This window comes from Prunus dulcis, chromosome 6 (genome assembly GCF_902201215.1).
Source record: "Prunus dulcis chromosome 6, ALMONDv2, whole genome shotgun sequence".
Lineage (NCBI taxonomy): Eukaryota > Viridiplantae > Streptophyta > Magnoliopsida > Rosales > Rosaceae > Prunus > Prunus dulcis.
The window spans coordinates 15939303-15960488 of NC_047655.1; the positions used below are offsets into that span (position 1 = coordinate 15939303).

A 21186-nucleotide genomic window follows, 5' to 3' on the forward strand; every position below is an offset into this window, starting at 1 on the left:
CATATCCTTTTCGAGACAATCGATGATTGTACTCGAGTTTCTCCCTAATCTGTGCATGTTGAGAATGCACAGACTCAAAATCTTTGGATAACCTTGAAGCTACAAAGGCATCCCATTGTGCTTTCTCTATAAATTTATATGTTTCAGGGGGTTGGCTTAATTTCTCCTTGTCATTGGTGTATGGAAGGATATAATGCCTCGTTAGTGTAGACTTGAAATCCTTCCATTTCTTGGCAGCAGAAGATAAAACAGAGTTCTTGCCCCCTTGACCTACCACAAAAGCCATGTCAGCTGCTTCCCAAATCTGCTCCTTTATATCCTTGGGGATTTGAGACCATTTCTTGTCCACAAGTGGAACTCTGGAGCGTGCCAAAACACCAATGTGCGACTGCATCTCACTATGTGCTTGGCCAATACCTTTCCCCCTTTTATTGTACTCAACAATTGGCCTCAGTTTTTGAAGCTTTCTCTTCACAACACGAGGCATTGTGCTCATACCTCGACCAGTCTTTGAATCATCAGAGATTGTTGTCTGGCTGGTTGGTTCTGTCTCAGCAGATGATGAAGCAAACTTCATCTTCTTCGAAGACTTGTCTTGAGGAGCTACCATTCCAAGCTCCTTACCTTCATTTTTCTTGGAGCCAGAATCCTTACTTTGGTGTTGAGAAACCATTTTAACAGACAAAACCGCAAGTGAAAATATTTCAGGAAAAGATTAAGAACACAAACGACGGTTATTAATAAAATACGACGTATGATATGATTTTAAACGACGCAATGAAATAATCTCAGACGTAATAAATGTTTAAAACCATTATTTATATAACGTCGTGGTATTTATGTTCACACGACGTCAATAGTAATATACCGTCGTCTATATAAGGATCCAAAACCCTTCTTTCTTTCTCTGTGAATGTTTGATTGCAGATCCAAAACCCTAAAATACCACGTCGTGGTATTAACATTCACACGACGTAAAACAATAGATATACTGTCGTCTATATTAGATACCAACCCTACTTTCTTTTTCTTTATATTTTATCAAATTAGGGAAAAACAAAAACCATTGTTCAGAGAAATCAAACCTGCAATTAAACAAGCAAATAAAAAAAAGACTATAATTTTAAAAACAACTTTGTCAATTTTCAGACGACGCTAGAACGACTGACGAACCGTCGTGGTCTACATATTTAACCACGTAAATAAGAAGCTACCGTCGTCTTATTTAGTTGAGGTAGTTGTCTTCAAAGTTGGAAACTTTCCCTCTTTGTCTGTATATTTTATCAAACTTGGAAAGAAGTAAAATGATTTTGGCCAGAAAAAAGGTAAAAAGATTTTTCAAACAAAAAACGTATGAGCATGCAAAACAGTAACCAAAATAGTGAAAATGAAAGCTTACCTATTGCGTGCAATGAAAGCAAGAGGAAGACGATCGATCTTTAAGTTCAGAGACGACGAAGAAGACGAGAGGAAGACGATGAGATACTCTGACAGTGCTCTGACAAGGAAAAAAGACGAAAAGTTTTCTCTGGGAGATTGAAATTTTTAATCGGGTTTGGAAACAGTGCATGTGTAAGTCAGGTAGGCGAAAAGTTGCTTACATATAAAACCATTTCAAAAAAATAATACGGCGGTTACATATAACTACGACGTATAAATTAAAAAATACGACGGTAAATTTAACTTTGGACGTGGTAAATAAATACGACCGTAGTGTTGTAGGTACCGTCGTAGTAAACTCAAAAATTAAAGTACATAAGTAATAACTCGCGTCATGGTAGATTATTTAACACGTCGTTTTTATTAATTTACCGACGTGGATTTCTGTAATATACGTCGGTCATACCGGCGTTGATTTTACAATTTAAACGGCGGTTTTTTTGTAAGGACCGCCGTTGGTTTTAAAAATTTATTCTATAAATTTGTCGCTTTCATTCATTTTCGGTTTACATTTAGGGTTCCAAGTTCTTCCTCTCTCAGAGACACTGTCTCTCACATCTCAAAGACAATAATTTGGATGTCTTTCTCAAAGAGAAATTGAGCTTACTCGCATCAAATCTATGTCCACAAGAAGAAGCTTGTCAACTAGCCTTCTCACTTCCTTGATCAAGCCTGATAGGACACTTAGTGCTTCTGAATACTCCTTGCTTTCCATCAAAAGAGATGCAAGCCTGGCCTCCACTCGCTGTCGAAGGAAAGTTCGCTTCTCAGGGAAATCTGAAGATCAGATGTGTTGGAATGAAGAAATCTGAAAATCAAAGAAATTTAAAATGAAGGAAATTAATGTTCTGGAATATGTAAATTTTCTTTTTTGGATGACAGATTTAAAAAAAAAATAAGAGTATAAAAACAACGACTGTTTTTGTATTACTGTTGACGTTTTTCGTCGTCTTAAGTAAGACTAAGACGACGTAATATATTTGTTGAGCGACGTTGATTTGTTTTTTAAACGTCGTTAGGTATAATATAACCGTCGTTGAAAATTGTCTCTCTGATTGCAAATTTGCAACGACGTTAGGTATAATATTTGTAGATACACAAAAGCACACACATCATCAACTTCCAAAAAATTGTCTCTCTGATTGCAAATCTGTGTCATCTGTTAAGATTATGATGTGGAACAGAGTTCCATCTGGTAAGATTTCGTAACCCTTGGGATCTCAGAAAAATCTGGTTATGTCGGCGGTTTTCTATATAAACCGTCGTGGTTATTTCAATTCTTGTCATTAAGTAGATCTACCGGCGTAGGATAAGAAAATCAAAGAAAAAAATTGTTAACAAAAATTCTTATTAAGGCGACGGTTTAAATTAAATGTACGACGTATAAAATGAATAAATACGACGTTAAATTTTATAGTACGATTTAAAGATAACGTCGTAGAACTATACGAGAATGACGTCGATATATTTATATTTTCGTCGTTGTAAATTAATTTAATACGGCGATATTTTGTATTTTAAAGCCGTGGATTTGTTTGTAATTATACGGCGTCTTATACGAAAACCTCGTCGTGTTATTTTATGAGTAAAAACGGCGGCTTTTATTGAAATCGTCGTCTTTACTTTCTTCGTCGGTCGATTCATAACTTCTGCCGTTCTTTGTTGGCTTTGATTTTACTCTGCGGAAATCTGTTTCAAATAGGCGTCGGTTGTTTAATTAGGTACGTCGTTGTTTTTGAACAGCCATTTGAATCTCCATTTTTAGTTGTCTAAGGTGGTATTACACGACGGTGTTTTTAGAACCGTCGTCTTTTTAAAAACCACGACGGTTTTCACTTAGACTGTCGTTGTTTTCTGGTCGTCTTTTTCACTTTTTGTAGTAGTGGACGTATTAACTGAAATTGCATAGGCATGTGTCTGCTGACTGTCCTCCTTGGCCAACACTCCCAATCTCCAAAGGCAAAGAACCACCGGATCCTCCACGTCTTCTGAGACGTTAGTGGCAGCCCAATGAAGTGCCCCCTCTCCTTCGCCTTCCGATAGTTCATCTACACCCAGCCGAAGTTACCCTACTGCTAGGAGATAGAGTAGAGATGCATGAACCGCTTAAAAGACGGCTCCCCTCGCTTGGCCATCCACCAGGCTATGTACACCCCATGCAAGACAATCCAAAATTTGGGGTTGTACTGCCTCGGAGTATAGCCCAGCCTCACCAGCATCATCTACACCCAAGGGTGCAATGGCAGCCTCAAACCATTTTTATATATAGCTGAGAACACCATCACGCGTCCCTCGGGTGGGTACCTTACCGCTTCTATAAGCATTGGCAGCCTTAACCCCAGACAATCTGGAATCTGATAATCCCCCTTCAGCTGCTCCAACTCATAAAGGGTCGACTTGTTCCTTTTCGGTCAGGGAATCCCAACTGGCACACTTACACCTGCAGAGGCCACCACCACTGTCCCCGACCCAGAAGCCTCCCTCCACCCACTTGAACTTACCTCTGATGCTTGAGTTATACCCAATACCCGGTTGGCAACAGCCTCTAGGGCAGTATAGTTTCTCTGCATCTCTTGATAAGCTTCCCCCTCCCAGCTAACTGATTGCTCTTCCTCCCCTGCCCTACCCTTCTCCACTACTAATCCCTCTACCAAGCCTTCAGACTCGGTACTCTTACCATCCATACCCAAGGCTTCAGTACTCTCCAAGTCTTCCCGACTGAAGGCATGAGTACTTGGCGGACTTTGACTTTCTCTTTCAGAATTGTAAGACATTTACAAACAAAAAATACAGAAACTAATGGGCATGCGTAGATTGCAAACAAGTCTCTAGGCATGTTCTACAATGTTCATTCAAGTTCATCTCAGTTCATCTAAGTTATTCACATATTCATACAAAACTCAACTTAGGCATGCACTTTGATCCAAAAAACAAAGGGCGAAACATGTCGTACCTTGTTATGAGCACCACAAGCAACGATAGAAAATCGCACTAAATTGCTATCGAAAATCGCATTGCCTTGCCGGAAGTCTCCTCCACCCCGATTACACCATGCCAGAAATCTCCTCAAGCTCCTTCTCAGAAATTTTGCCAAAAGTTCTAAGTGCCTAAACCTCTACCCTCATCCTCCTTTCATAGATATCACAGCCCACCTTAGAATATGAACCGTCGCCCTTAGCCCCCAACCACCCCACTTGTACGACGCCTTGATTAGCACAAAAACCCTTCGACTCTCTTGACACGTGACTCGCTGACGTCAACCTTACCATTCGGCACCCTACGTGCTGAACGTGCAAGGGGACTCACGAGACAACTCACTGACGTCACCCCTGCTGTTCGGCACCCTACATGCCGAACGTGTAAAGGGACTCACAAGAGAACTCGCTGACGTCACCCCTACAGTTCGGCACCCCACTTGCCGAACGTTCCAAGGGCCTCACACGACCAAGCATACTGATGTCACATCTAGCCTTCGGCAACGTTTGCGCCGAATGTTCCAAGGGCCTCACACAACCAAGAGTGCTGGTGTCATGCCTACCGTTCGGCACCCTGAATGCCGAATATGTAGAACCGACCCTCGTGGACGTCACCCCTCGGTATGACAGAGCACATACCTTCGACACTCACCATGCCGAACCTACATACGATTCCTTAAAAAAAACAAACAAAAAGACAAAGGAAAGGGTGACTTCTAGCTTCCGAACTTGGGGGACTAGGGAACTGCCTATGGCACTCGCCATGCCAACATACTCGGTATGATTACGCAACATTTTTACAAGTTCCCAAACTAGAAGCCACTTCTCGATTGACAACTTGGGGGACTGCTATTTATACCGTGATCAACCAAGCGTATTCGGCTTCAGATGACCGACACTTAAGAAAGGAAATATGCTAAACAAGCACACAGGCAAGCCCTTAGACGACGAGTGACATCATCTTCTTCGTAACCTACCGAAGGAAGGCCCCCTTTTGAAGCGGTAAACACCTACCGAAGCTCTCGACTACAGAACCTAGAGCTATGACACGTGTCTGTTTGGGCCTAATTTTGGCACGCCCAGCCCAAAAAGCCCAAAAACAACAAAGACAAAACCACAGGGCCCAAGCAGTCTGGGCTCTACAAATAAACTTGGGCCTCGAAAAGAAAAGCAATCAGCCCATGGCTCCAGAAAAATCAAAAGGGGTTGGCCATGATTAAAAGATAGGAAGGAGCCAAAAAGAACAGACCCACGTGAATCTCTTTTTCTGATTTAGGAAAGTCAACAATTTCAACTAGGTTGATAAAGAGTTGACAGAGGCAGGCGAAAAGAAGGGACGTCTCTGAAATCTTTGCCACCAGAAGATTAAAAAAAAAACCTTTTTTATATTTAGAGATATTGTTTCTACTCCAAAGAAGGCACCACCTTTCAAGGGATACGCAAACTGTATTTTCTAAAAAAAAAGATAAACAGGAAACAGAAAGTTGTTCAAATTGGAGAAGCAAACTGACCATCACGATTGAGCTCTCACAAGGGCAATTGGGAATTAAAAAAGGGTCAGGTTCTCTTTTCAAAGAAAAAAAATACAACAGGGAAGTGACTGCCGTAGGAATTGACTGTTGAGAACTTATCTGCCAGAATTGAGAAAACCCCTTCTTCTTTGTATTTAAAAAAATGAACGATCTTTTGAGAATTTTTGCCGCCCATTATTAAAAGAAAGAAACCCTACTCCAAAGCATTTCTTATAAATATAGGAGAAGGTGAACAGAGCAAAGGGACAAAAAAAATCATTCAGTAATCAATCAAACAATCAGAATCAACCAAAGGCAAAAACTCAAAATGATCACTTGATCACTGAGAACCTTCAAATAAGCTGGAGCAACCAAAAGCTCATTTGAGCCACAAAGAAGCTAGCTATAGATCAGAAGTTCCAAAGTTCAGACTTAGAGAAACAAGTCATTCAAAACGAGACTTCTCTCGTTACAAATTTGGTTCAGCAAAAGCCAAGACAAGCAGAGTTTGAGTTTTCACAAATACGAAAACCTCAACAAATTTTACAGTGCAGTTCCAGCTTGCTAAGTCCTCAAGCCCAGCCACCCTCCAGATTAAAGAAGCAGGAGTTATGCCCGCTCAAAAGCCTCCCAAGGCTTGAAGTAGATTAAAGCTCTGCCAAAATTGAACTTTGGTATCGATTTACAGATACAGCTAAGCAATTCAAGTTGTTAACAGCTCAATCTAGCATGAATGTATTCGGTCCAGCCCGGATCAGAAGTTTCTACCCAGGCAGAAGTAGGATTCCAGCCATCTTTTTGTCTTTTTAGAGTTGATTTTTCCTTCTTAATTTTGTAAAAGGCAATTCTGCCTACAAACAGTCCACTTTATTATCATCTATTCTGGCCAGAACTACCAATTTTATACTGTGATAAATTATAAAATCCTCACCAGCCTGAGGCAGGAAAAGAACTTACTTGGGAGATATTCCTCACCCAAATTCACAATCACTTGTTTAGAAATCAGTAACTTGGGGTGCAAGTTATCCATTTTTAAGGAGTCTGTTAGGATTTTCATTGCTAACAGTGGCATGCTCACATACCAAAGAAATTTGACTTGTTGACCCATCAATGGTTTCCAAGGCAGTGGGAACTTTACCCTTCCATCACAGGAGTAGAAACAAAACGGGTGAACAATGTCACCTCCACAACGGTTTGCACAAAGTCCCACATTGAAACTTTATGCAAAACTCCCATTTTCACTTCCCTATAACTAGGGAACAGTACCCAAATAAAAAAGGTAACTATTTTCTCACATTTACTGTTACTCTGTCAAAATTACCACATATAGCTGACTTAAGCATCGGAGAGCCTTCGGCAGGCACCACACCAGTGTCCGAAACTTGACGACTACTTCTTTCTCATTATCTTCTGCAAGATCTCCAAATACCAAAGGTCCACACCTCCCCCGCTAAAGATCTAACATTCCTCTACTTAAGTTGACCCTCCCAAGAAGAGGATCAACAAGTTACCTTGCGAATATGTGCATAGTCATACGGATGTGCATAAGCACTAGCACCAGCAACTACTAAATTTGGCCGGAATAGCGTGGCACTTTTCTCCAACTGCAAATCATGGTTATTCTTGTCAGATGAAGCTTCTATAAATTTAAACATGTAGTTTCTATATGACAAGCAGAAATAATAAGAATAAGAGAGATTTAATCTTGCTAACCTTTCAACAAAATGTCGTGGTGTAAATCATCCATAACAGTATTTCAGTAATAAGTTTTTGATAATGTCTTTTTTGGTCTTTTGTAATGTATTAAAAGATGACAGTTTACTAATCCTACATTCTACAGCTTGAACTAATAGGTTTGATTTGCACTGTGTTATTATTTGGTCTTTATTGATCTTCATAAATTCCTCTGTGATGTTAAGGCCAAAAAAGAAAGGTAGTTTAAGGCATTTTTGAAGCAGGAACATTCATACATCATTTTAAATATTCTTCACAACTTGGCAACAAAGTAAGAACAAAAAAAAAAAGTGGTACGCTAAGAATCACCATAACAAGAAAACTTCTAAGCTAACCTGATCGTAGTTAATATAGCCAGTGCTCTCATTCAATCTGTACGGCATTGTTTCAAAAAAGTTTGACACAGCGGATATCTTTTTAGTGTCAGTCTGCACATTACCAACACACACAAAAAAATAAAAAAAAATAAAAAAATGGAAATTCAAAATGAGGAATGTAGTTACTATCAAGTATGGAAGTAACAAAAATTGAAAAATTATAAATGGCATGAGGCTCAACTTTCTTCAAAGTCAATAGATGTTACAAGAAAAGTGGTATTGCTCTAAGTGCAGCTATTTCAAGTTTCTAGAGAAAAATGAATGTGCAGATGTTGCAAAACAATAGAGGACATGTTTTCAAGTACACAGCAGAAACCGCTCAGCAGAAGTTGTAATTACCTGATGGCCATGAGAAAGATGCCCGCCATGAGGAAGATCGAGTGATTATATCATGAGTTTTAACAATGCAGTGTAAACCTGGAAATTAGCTGGAGACCCTGATAAAGGCTGCACATTGACTGCAACATAAGAAGATGACCCTGGTAACATTATATTAGATGTTGCTAAACACTACTATTCAGGGATTTGATTGAACTGATTTATGCTCAACTTACATTATATTAGATATTGCTAACCCTACCCCATCTATCTTTTTTATGGTATACACAATCCTCCTCTTCCTTTTCCTCTTCCTTATTTTCAATTGTCACTTCAACCTTTAGTCTGTAGAATATTTCTAGTCTTGTTTCTGTAAAATTGGACAGAAACAACTATTTAGTTTGACACACTTAGTATAGACAATTGTATACCAGCAAAACATAAGGAATCAAATCTTCAACCCCAAGCAAGCACTCATCTCCAATTACTACCTACATCATAATATTCTCCAGCTTTTAGTGACTTCTGGCAAGTGATACGTTCAGTGGCTCCAGGAAGGTGATTAGAATGCCAAGTTCTTTCACACAGTTGCTAAAAATAGTCATATAGAAGATACGTGATAGGAAAGCTGAGGGCTAAGATACAATTGGAGATGGAGGTAGGAAGTTTTTGTGTATGATTTATCTTCTGAAACCAACTCCATTGATCTTCCAAGACATTCCAGGCCTAATTTTCTATTAAAATCATCCTGACTCATATAGTAGATGTTTGGAAACTGGTCTGTGAATATGAAATTATGGTCCTGGTGAATATTGAGATGCACACTGCACGTATGCTTACTTTTAGACATTGTAACAAATAGCTGGAGGCAGTGCATGAGTCATGCCCATATGAATTTACCTCCCCATTTTGCTGGATCCAACCGAAATGCTTCCAAAGCACACTTCTGGCATAAGTATTCTGCCATGTCAATGAACCTAAGATTTTTTTTTTTTTGGTCGAATAATGAACCTAAGAATATGAAGAGTTATTTCTTAATTAGTTTGTAACCCAAAATAAAGCATAAAGAGTTTGACTATTTTACACCCTGCTTTCAGTCATATTTTTGTATGTTAAAGCAAAGGGAATAGTTGGGAAGATTTCACATACTCAGTTCCTCCAAATTATCTAGCACCGGCGTATCCTTCACTGTTTTTTTTTCCCCATCACAGACAGCGATGTGAAGTTCTCTGAGGATATCAGCTCTAGCCCCTTCAGAAATAATAAGACATGAAGTTAAACAACAGACCAATACTTTGATATCATGCTAAAGAGAAATTTTTTCCTTCATTTGAATTCTCGCCAAGAAATGGAAAGAGAGAAACGTTTCTCAATTATGGCCTAGATGGGTTTAGCTTTCAACATAGACTACTAAAAGAACGCACTATTCTCAAGAATAATTGTTCACTGAAAAATATGCATCAAACTACTCCATTGTCCATTCTAACAAGTGTACTTCATACCGAAGTCTTGATTTTGATAACAGAATAAGAGCATACCTTCCATTGCCTGGTTTTCTCGTGCTCAGTGATGTCTGCAATTTCGGGATCCACTGCCTCCAGTGGAGCATTTAGTTTCTTAGGCAACTGTAAGATATAAAGTTCATGGTTTACTATTTAGAAACAAACCACATCAACACACAAAAGCACAGAGAAAAAAAAAAACAAGTCAGATTAAAAAGCGGTTGTAATGGGAACTTACTGTGACCCTGGGCTTCTCCTTGTCATAGACAGCTTCACTGGGCAAAGATGATTGTAAAGTGAAAAATAAAGTGGTAAAATTATCAGGCATTCAATGACAGCAAAGAACCCAACAACACAAAACAAGAGAAAAAGTAGAAAGAACCATGTAATAATGAGAGGAGGTATTGAAGAGAGGGCGAATGGGCTTGTCCCCAGAAGAGGAAAGCCAGCGAAGCCCCAATGCCATTGCCATGCTGAGTTTTCTCTCACTCTTTGGCTTCTGGAATCAGTTGGGTATACAGTATTTAAAGTGTATAGCCGAGCGGCTATATTATTTAAAAATATTAATATTTAAAGCATACAGCCACGCGGCTATACTATTTAAATATTCGAATATATGCAAAGGGTATAGCCGCATGGCTCTATGCTTTAAATATTCAAAGAGTCTAGCCCCGCAGCTACACTACATAAATATTCGAATATATTCAAAGCGTTAGTCGCACGACTATACTATTTAAATATTTAAATATATTTAATAGTATAGCCATTAAATATTCGATTATATTCAAAAATACGGTGACGCGACTATACTATTTAAATATTCAAATATATTTAAAAAGTATAGCTGCCCGACTATACTCTTTAAATTTATTTATTTATTTATCCTTCTTTATGTATTAACTTCTCCAATTATATCCCTTTCATATTGATCATTATTTAATTTAAGCTGTTTCTTACTTGCAATATTCGCCCATTATTTTTATTCAACAAAAGAGTATCTAATCTGAACTTTTTCCGTTACCTAGACAAAACAAATCTATATTAAATAAAAATCTAAAACGGGAAATTCTACAAATCATACTTCACCAAATTGAAGGATGATAGTCGTATTTAAGCAAACACAACCTCAACTAGCCTATTACTAGTTTGTATAGCTAACCAAAACTCATTCATATAGTGGTTTATCTCTACCAGGTTGAATTCTCAGAAAAATTGGACTTTGTGGATGTCGTTTTGATTGGCTGCGAATGGATACCTGGTATGGCGGGCAAATTTAATGTGGCCGGCCAGAAGTAGGGTAGAAGTACACATAGGATGAAATTGTCATTTACAAAAAGATTAGGACAAGATAAACTTCAGATGTCCAGCAAACATCCTCATTGCAGTCAAAAGTCCAAGTTGTAATATGACCATGAGTTTTCCTCTACTTCACGACTCAGTGACTCACCAAGGCCCAAGAAAAGCTTTATCATGGTTAGTCTTTCTCTAATCAAATCTTTTATAAAAGTCTCCACATTTATCTCATCTATCTTATTAAGGGCCACCTTTTTTTCGCTACGTGCACCAATTTTCCTACATGAAATGGGTTAATGTAGACTAATGTTTTTTTTTTTTTTCCTCTTTCTCAGAACTCCTAAAATAGAATGTCATGCACTCAAACTTTGTTCCAAACGACATCAAAGATTGCAGCCCTTGCAAGGTCGGGCCAGATGACATGTGCTCGTAAGCTGTTCGACGAAATGACTCACAGAGACTCGGTCGCTTGGAATGCAATGCTTACTAGCTATACCCACCTTGGTTTTCACCAAGAAGCCCTCTCTCTTTTCCACCAAATGAGAATCTATGACACTGGACCTGATCACTTCACACTCACTGCGACTTTAAGCGCATGTGCTAGCGGATGCAATCTTCGGTGTGGAACCAAAGTTCATGCTTTGGTAACTGTTTTGGGTTACCAGTCTTACTTGCCGGTTAATAATTCGCTTATTGATATGTATGGGAAGTGTTTGGATCCCTCTAGTGCTAGGAGAGTGTTTGAAGAGATGAAACTAAGGAATGAAGTAACTTGGTGTTCTTTTTTATTTGCGCAAACAAACTCTAGTCAGTTTGATGTTGCGCGTCATGTGTTTTCTATGATGCCGAGAAGGGTGGAGATAGCTTGGAATATTATGATTGTGGGTTATGCACGGTATGGGGAAGTGGAGTCGTGTTTGGATTTGTTGAAAGGGATGAAAGAGAGTTTGTGTCAGCCGGATCAGTGGACTTTCAGTGCTCTGATGAATGCTTGCGCTGAAGCATTAGAATTTTGGCATGGTTGCATGGTGCATGCTCTTATCATTAAAAGTGGTTGGAGTTCTGCTGCGGAAGTAAAGAACTCAGTTTTAAGTTTCTATGCTGAACTAGGCTTCCATGGCAGTGCAGTAAAGATTTTTGAGTCCACTGGAATCCTAACACAAGTATCCTGGAATGCCATGATCGATGCCTACATGAAACAGGGGAATACCCACGAAGCGCTTCTTGTATTTCAGCGAGCCCCTGAAAAGAACATTGTCTCGTGGACATCTATAATCTCAGGATATGCAGGAAATGGACATGGGGATGAAGCTGCCAAATTCTTTGTGGATATGGTAAGAAGCGGTGTCCAACCAGATGATTTCACATTCGGAGCTGTCCTTTATGCATGTTCAAGCTTGGCAGTACTCGGACATGGTAAAATGGTCCATGGTATCATAATTCATTATGGCTTCCATGCTTATGTCTTTATTGGGAATGGCTTAGTTAACATGTATGCTAAATGTGGGGATTTACAAGGGTCAGTCCGTGCGTTCAGTGATATTTTACAGAAGGATCTGGTATCTTGGAATGCTATGTTGTTTGCATTTGGGTTGCATGGGCAAGCTATCCAAGCTCTACAGATTTTTAAAGAGATGGTAGAAAATGGAGTAAAACCAGATAATGTGACCTTCATTGGCCTGTTGATGACTTGCAGCCATAACGGGCTTATAGAGGAAAGTCGCGCTCTTTTTGAAACCATGGGGTCAGTCTATGGGATTTCTCCTGAAATGGAGCATGTGGCATGCATGGTGGATATGCTCAGCAGAAGCGGTTACTTAGCAGAAGCGAAAGAGCTGGTTGGTAAGTATTCAGAAGTGAGTAGTGCTGAGACCAGTTCTTGTCAAGCTCTACTTGGTGCTTGCTTTGCACAGGGGGACGTGGGATTTGGAAGAAAATTGGGCGAAAGTCTGAAGATACTAGAACCGCATAAAGAGACGAGCTATGTGTTGCTGTCTAATTTGTATTGTGCAAGCGGGCAATGGAAGGAAGCAGAAATGGTTAGGGAGATGATGGTTGATCAAGGGGTGAAGAAAATGCCTGGTTGTAGTTGGATAGAAGTGAGAAACAAGGTAACAGCTTTTGTAGCTGGGAAGCATTCTAATCCATGTATGAATGAGTTATGTAATATATTACATTTCATTAATTTTGAAATGAGGAATCCATGGCTTTGGTGACATTGATAATTGAAAGAATTTTACATATCTCAAAAGGTTCTTCATACTATTGAAGATGGATAAATTTTGAGACAGATGACGTCAAATTTGAATGGTTTAGGGATTTTAGTTTGTAGTATTAAATGGATGACATCCATACGTGGGATGAAAATGTCAAGTCAAAAAATACTGTAAAATTAATTTTGAGCGGTTTTCATATAGGCCAAACCAAGGTGAACCAAAATAATTATGATTTGTTTCGGCTTTGTTTCAAATTAATGTAAAAACTGAACCAAGCCGCCCGTAATAACGCATTCCAATTTCAATTCCAATTCCTGAACTTCCATGTGTTTACTCATACATAGATAATAAAAAAATCATATAGGTATTCGTAACCCAATACCCTCCAAACCAATAATTGATCCAATTCCAATTCCTTAATTCTCATATTCAAGATTTCCTTAATTCATGACTTCTTCGTTCCTTGTAAATAAATATCCCCGTTTAAGTCAATTTGAATTGGAGTAGATAAAAGATGGATTTTATTTTAAGTTATTATTTATTGGACAGGAATTAGATCTCTTTTCCTTTTCTTTTTCCTGACAGATACTGAAAAATATCTACATTTTTCAAAAGGTTAAAAACATACCTATACGTGTTAGAAGCGGGTTTTTTCTACTAGATGCACCTGCTAAAGTGTTAAACGCACCTCAGTTTACCCTAATTGGAAATTTTGTACAACTTATATGGTAATTAATTTCACTCACCAAGTTTGTGGAAGTTTTAGCTATTTGGGGTAAGAATATCTGTCTCTGAAAAAGAAGTTGATAATCTAACTAAAAACTTGCATGCCAATTATTGAATCATATATATATATATATATATATCAACGATTGGATGTACACGTACGAGGCTGTATCAAATCCTTTTGTTTTTTCTTCTTTTGTGCACGTATACCTGCATTAATATTGCATCTACATGTATGTTTCTGACTTTTTTACAACAACCACCAAAAAAAAAAAAAAAAGAGTTATTCAAATCATTAATATGCTAAAAAATTAATCTAAGCAGCAGCCAGTTGATTTATTCATCCACTTGATATTAAAATATGTTCTGATTTTCAGGAAGAAGGAACTTCGTCTCCAACTAACTTGTTACTTAACAAATCCACTGATGCTTGTACTCTCTCCAGTGATGAGCTTCTGGGAGACAGGCAGGCCAAGATCAAAGGGTCCCAAGGAGTCAGTCTGTACAAAAGCAAGCAGTAAAATCAAAAAATGAGCCATTTGCCATTTTGCAAAGTTGTCCAAAAAATAATAATAATCACACTTGAACAAGAAATTCAAATATACCCATTTGATGCCCGAAAGCCCAAGGCTTCTTTCGTCGTTCACACGTGAACAAGCCATGAGATCTGTATCCGATTCTTGACAGGCACGGTCTTGAGGAAGCCCAGCCACACTGTTAACCTGCTGCAATAGACATCAAACTACAAGCTGTTTACTTGAACACCTTCAAAGCGCCTAAAAACAGCCTTATCATATGATCTTACACAAGAGAATATGAAAATCAAGCATTCTACTGATGTTATAGCCCTATTGTAATCAACTATAATTTAGAAAGGTCTGGCAAACAGGTTATTAATACATCAATAGATAAGATGTACACAGAAGAGACCCTGGAGATTTTGAAGTCTTAGCCACATATAAATGTAAACGATGCAAAACATCTCTTCCACCATGGAGAAATTTGATATTTCAACCATGATAGGAGCCAACTGATTTTAAAACATGAATCCAGATTTAAGCAACGTACCACTCAATTGAAATAACATAATGAAATGTATGAATAGAATTCAGCAAACCTTGGTTGCATTAGGGGACTTGAATGCTTTGGAAGCAGCATTCTGACTGAAACCTCCACAACTTCCACCAAATCCCAGAACATCCTTTCCCGACGAAGAGAACTTTTGAAAAGGAAATGCATGACAAGTTTCTTCAGCATCCAAAATAGATAAGCATGAGTCATGAGTGGATGGCCCTGGACCTCGAGGGCTATTTATTCGGGTGGCAACAAAACCTTGGTGTGAATCAGAAATTAGATGAGTTGGTGGCAAGCCTGCATTGCTCGCAGTTGATTGTGCATCAATTCGGTTGAGCTTTCCCTGTAAGGATGCTTCAGAGAGGAGGCCACCAATGCTTATAGATGGACAATCAGCCCACAACGCATACAATTTTGAATCACTCTTTAGTTCAGTGGGATGAAAGCCTTCATCTTTCCCAATTTGTTTTTTATCACTGTTATTGCACTTAGCCTGTAAAGATGCTTCAGAAAGTAGGCCTTCAATGCTTACACTGTCAACCAAAAGTGGCGACTGAGCATGGTTGCCATCCATCCTCTGACTATCACCCTAATTACAATAAGAGAGCAAATTTCAGAAGATCATTAAAATTCATGAAAGAAAAATGTTGCAAAAATCTCTAAATAAAACTCACATTATTGTAGCAACTTAAGTGCAAAACAAATATTCCAAGTCCAAAATGCTCAACAGACCAAATTTTCCATGTCTGCTTTTAGATTTGAAAGAAAAAGGATTGAATAATTATCAAAACTTGTATTCTAAATCCAACATTTAGTCATGTCTATATATTGGCTTCCCAGCTTAAATGCAAATTCACTTGAAATTCATTATCACCAGAAATGAATATTTAAGAAAAATTCAAACTCACCTTAGTAATTTTTAAAAGCTCCAAAAATGTGTGTGTGTGTGTACATGTGAAAAAAGAACGATCAAACAAACAGAGAAATAAGCAACATTTTACCTTAAGATGAACAGCTCCAGTAGAAATCTTCTCAGTATCTGCATTTATTGTTTCACTTGCATTGATTGATCTGAAATCTTTTCTTGGTAACCCAGTGTGTTTCCCCACTTTATCATATGAATTCTCTGTGGCAGCCCTGGAATATCTCTGTGCTCCTTCAGATTGTAAGTCAACCTTGTCAATAGCTGATGTAGAAAGTTCAGCAGCGGTTTTAGGTTCAGTAGAGAACCAGCCATACCTCAAGAAACATATTAAGTCAGATAAATAAATTAAATTGTATACTCCCTTCAAGTAAGAGAAATGAGTAAGCCTTATACCTTAAGCGAAAAACTTCAGGGCTTCCAATAGCTGCATAGATAGCTCCCGCGCTAATGTCACCATCATTCAGTGTCCATCTTATGTTACTAGACATACTGTCCCGTATCTTATATGGGAATAGAGCTGGCTCACCAAGAGAAACACTTGAACTGCCCCACTTGCCATTAAGGTGCTTTAGCACAGAAGAAATCTTCTTCCGTGCTCTAAGAATGAGTTCTAAATATGGATGATGTCCATCCTAAAATGAAATTAAATAAAACAAAACGAAACTTAGAAATTAAAGTGACAAAATGTTATGTTGCAAATATATAATGCTGTTCTAAATTTTCAATGTTTCATGATTTATAAACAACCTTTTCCAATCCTATGCGGGTGACTTCATTTACAGGGAAAAGCTGCAACTTGATCTTTGAATGAGGAAGAAGTGTTTGCCCTTGACAAAAATCAATAACAGGCAGCCTCTTTGTTGTTTCTGAAGATTGCACACCTCTGTCCGGAAGCTCCAGACACATACCATCAGCTGCACTGTAAGGTGATAAACACTCATCTTTTTCTACCAAGAAATTGCCACCTTTCCCTAAGAAAGATAAGATGAAATTAACTAAAAGGAATGCCCAAGAAAACTGCAAGTGAAAGTTCAATACGCATAACAGCACAAGAAAATGAACAGGCTAATCAAGTCAAAGGAGATTTGTATAGGTTTATTTGTAAGTGGAATAGTATGTGGAAAATCTTCTAGATGAAAGAAAATACAAAAATTTATAGTTCAAATACTCAGATGAGATATCCTACCTGTTGCTTTGTGGCTGTGCCGAGTAGTTCTCCTTGTAGATTTCTGTTCTCTCATGCTACTTCCTATACCTCCCCTGCACTCTATAGGAACCTTGATCACCCTCTTGTTTGTTTGTCTAGAAGCTTTCATGCTGTTTTGGCTTTACTGCACCGTTAGCCAACTGTCACACACACTTCGTCCTTCTCACTAGTGAAACAAGAATGCAGTATGTCAGGCTTCAACAACATTGGATATTAAGAATGAGCTAATTTACTTACGGAACACAATAATGGCTTGCTTAAAATTTGTTTGGAACCATGGTGAGAGGCCAATAAATAGTTAATTGGTGTGACTAAGCACAAGAACAGATAATGGCTACATTGCCCTTTCTCACAGATATTACCCTCAATGTTTCCTACTAGTTTCTACCAAAAACATAGTTTTTGTAAGAAACACAAAACATCTACATACCCCCACAACCTGCGCAAAAACAAAACCTAAGACACAAAATACCAGCCAACTAAAATTTTGCACCACACAAATCTTTGCTCTCTGAGATCCATTGTTCCAAATCGACAATCCAATTTTGAAATTTTAGAATTCTCCAAATTAAACGAAAAACCTCACTGAGCCTCAAGACCCCAAAAAAAAACTAAACTAAATGGGTTTTTTCCTCTTACTCTTTGAGAATTTGAGATTTAATTTTTGAAGCTCAAGAACTAAGCTGATAATAACAAACATCATATTTAAACAAAACTTTTCAAGATTTACCAGCTATAAACCAAACCCCAAGTAACAAATTTTAATCTTCCGTATACACTACCTGAACTCATTGACTTATTCTTCTTCCTTTGTTTTTGGTGTAAATATATTCTCTATATGGTCTTGAACAACCAATGCTTAGAAATCAGTCATTTGATTCAACCTCCGGTGAGCCTGGGTTGGAAGGACATGAATTGCAGGTATGTATTTATGAGTATATATAATTATATATTCACTGATTCCGGTAATTCTAGGAACTAGGGTTTCGAGCATCACCCATATAAACAAAATGAAGATAATTTGAACGATTTAGAATGAAATATTGTGCCCTAAAATCTCATAATCCAATCCAAATCATAAACAAAAATCAACTGAATCTATAAATAAATATATAGCTCTTGGGCCGATTTATTTCACCAAAATTCAGGGAAGAGAGAAGAACTACAGAGTAGGCAAAGTAAAATTTCAACAACTTGATCGAATTTCTAGACATTACAACCCAAAATGTAAAGGGATATGAAGGCCTGCTGCGTACCTTAATCCAAACTGAATCCAAGCATTGAGAAGGAGAGAGAGGGAGTGCGAAAGATTCAGAGTAAAATGTTTGGCGGGAATGAGTCTGCGATATTTTAAAGGTCTTTTTGAGTTTGAGTCGGTCCCGCCTGAAAGTACAAATTATTTTGGGTTTATTTTCCTTTTTTCGTCAACATCAATTTTGACCCGTATTTCGGCTAATTTGGAATTTGGAATTTGGAATATCTTCTAGGTTGTTAGGCCATCTCCAGTTATGGGCTATATTCCAAATATAGCTTTAAAATAATACAAAACCTATCCTCAACCATGAGAAAAAAAAATTGGCCAAATTTGGAGGGCTACATTTGGCCCTTTAGCCCTCCAACCTGGCCATATTTAGCCCAGTTTTGACTTAGGCCAAATTTTTTGTGGGTCCCATGCATGTGCTTTTGAAGAAGATAAATTATTAAGTGCGAGCAAGAGCACGAATCATCTCGTGCAAATGCATATCCAACAGCCAACAATAAAAGTGTTGACATCATCGATATATTAGTCATGAAAAATTATTGGTCATGACAATAAAAGCGTTGACGCCATCCAACAGCATTTTTAAATATTTTTAATTCTTGTTGTTTAAGAAAAATGTTTAAAAAATTATTGGTCATGACCATTGGAAGTCAGACTATTGAAACCCAACCTTTTAAAAAATATATATATATATATTTGATCATCTTTTTAAATGTTTTCAATTCGTAAAAAAATAATAAAAAATTACCGTTGGAGGTCAAACCATTGAAACCCATCCTTTTTAAATAATAATAATAATAAATGTGGTCACCTTTTTAAATGTTTTCAAGTGTTGTTTAAAAAAAATTATAAAAAATTATTGGTCATGTAATATTGTCTTTAAATAGTAGTTTAATTAAATTAAACAATACATAGTTGTGGAATGCATGAGTATTGTACCATAGTTTTTCTCAAAAATAATAAAATATGAAGGACCCTAAAATATAGCCCTACATGGTTGGAGATGGAAAAATTTAGCCCTGCACTATTCTTTAAAAAATTAATATTTTGGAGGGCTAAATATTTAGTCATGGACTACATTTAGCCCTATGACTGGAGATGGCCTTAGGCCTAATTTCTGATTAAGGGCCAGTTTGGTATTACTGTGCTGTGAAAATAATCGTTGTCAGATTTGCTGTGAAAGAAAGCAGTTTAGCGTTTGGTATACCTTTTGTCAAAAGTGATGTTGGTACAATAATCAGTTTATGAGTATTTGGTAAATTTTAGTGTGAAAGTGTTGTGAGTTGTGTATAATGACTAAAATGGGCATTGTATTGAAATGGCTTTTCTATCCAAATGTTTGGTAAAAAGACAAATATTTTCACTTTCAATTATATATATTTTTTGTTACATATGTTTCCATCACACCCTAAAAATTATTTTAATCATAAACTAAATAAAGTATCATATTGAAAATTAAATATTTGTCTCAAAATACTCTAAACTAATGTTTCAAGTTAAATCGAACATATCCAATTAATAATAAATCTAGTGTCAATAATTTGTTCATAACAATATGCCTCTTACTTGAGTCTTGTGGCTTCTTAGGAGTGCGCTTTAATTGATCCAATAAGAAAAAAAAATGGAGGAAGAATGGAAGAGAAGGAGAAGAGTGCTCTGTGGCGTGGGAAGGAGAAGAGGCACGAAGAGGAGAGTGTGAAATCATATTGGGGTATTTTCATAATTTTGTAATTTTCATTAAACCTAGCACCTCCTCAAATTTTATTACCGCATAATTAAAAATTGAAAGCAACTCATTAGCTGCTTTCCTTTATTGCTTTCTCCCACATCAATTTTTAATAATAAGTGATTTTCTCATAGGTTACCAAACGGGTTGGACTTCCTAAATTTTTTTTAAAATCACTTATCAACCCAAATAATTAATCCGAAACGAGCACTAAGACTTTCATGAAATGGGAATAGCAGCATTTTGCTATTTTCGGCCAATAATGCTATGATACGCGTGATAACACTTCCATGCGGCATAGCATTATTGGCTGAAAATAGCAAAACAGTTCTATCCTATTGCAACTAAGTTTTATTAATCTACTTAAAAAGTTTTTTTTTTTAAATTTCTATTTTGCAATTGTATTTTTTATATGCTCATTTTTTATCACACGACTTACAAAGTTTTTTTTTTTTAATCTCGTGACTTACGAAGTTTCTTTTTTATTTTTGCAATTGTATTTTGCTAGGCGTCCGTCTCAACAATTTCTTTCTTTTAAATGTAAAATAACTAACATGTAGAAAATTACTTAAACACCCATGCCATGTCTTCAAATTTGATGTAGGACGAAATATGTGTGACACCCCGACCCTATTTTAATTGTTCATTTATAATTTATTAATTTATTTAATTATGAAATTACAATTTTGCCCTCAAGAATGGGGTTATTTTGGTCACTTTTAATCCGTAAGGATTTTGAGGAAATACTAGTACTATTGCGTAGATCGGAGTTGTAACGAAGAAGTTACGATCAACGGAAGCCCAGTGACATAATCGTAAATATTTCAAAATTCAATTTTAAAATCAGATTTTTATTTCTTTTCTCTCTCTCCCTCTCTCTCCCCGAGCGCCCCCCCCCCCC

The 21186-nt window shown here is 37.4% G+C and overlaps 2 protein-coding genes and 1 pseudogene across 4 annotated transcripts; 1 reads left to right on the top strand and 2 right to left on the bottom strand.

Moving 5' to 3' along the window:
• The window catches only part of LOC117630359, a 41819-nt pseudogene extending 31490 nt beyond the window's left edge, over positions 1–10329 (bottom strand).
• Positions 10330–11003: 674 nt separating this feature from the next.
• Positions 11004–13366, top strand: LOC117630360 (pentatricopeptide repeat-containing protein At2g36980, mitochondrial-like). The gene is made up of 2 exons (XM_034363096.1): positions 11004–11330; positions 11486–13366. The coding sequence occupies exon 2, from the start codon at positions 11501–11503 to the stop codon at positions 13364–13366; it is 1866 nt and encodes a 621-aa protein (XP_034218987.1). The 5' UTR covers positions 11004–11330; positions 11486–11500.
• Positions 13367–14363: 997 nt separating this feature from the next.
• Positions 14364–18668, bottom strand: LOC117632026 (TSL-kinase interacting protein 1-like). 3 transcript variants are annotated; one of them, XM_034365391.1, is made up of 8 exons: positions 18555–18668; positions 17278–17464; positions 16839–17062; positions 16485–16723; positions 16168–16405; positions 15210–15755; positions 14698–14814; positions 14364–14592 (listed from the first exon to the last, which is right to left on the bottom strand). In XM_034365391.1, exons 2-8 carry the CDS (start codon positions 17405–17407, stop codon positions 14500–14502), a joined length of 1587 nt encoding a protein of 528 aa, XP_034221282.1. In that variant the 5' UTR covers positions 17408–17464; positions 18555–18668; the 3' UTR covers positions 14364–14499. The 3 variants fall into 3 exon arrangements, with proteins under 3 accessions (XP_034221282.1, XP_034221280.1, XP_034221281.1); XM_034365389.1 differs by having other exon boundaries at positions 14698–14817; XM_034365390.1 differs by lacking the exon at positions 18555–18668 and adding an exon at positions 18081–18192 and having other exon boundaries at positions 14698–14817.
• Between the last annotated feature and the right edge of the window lie 2518 nt (positions 18669–21186).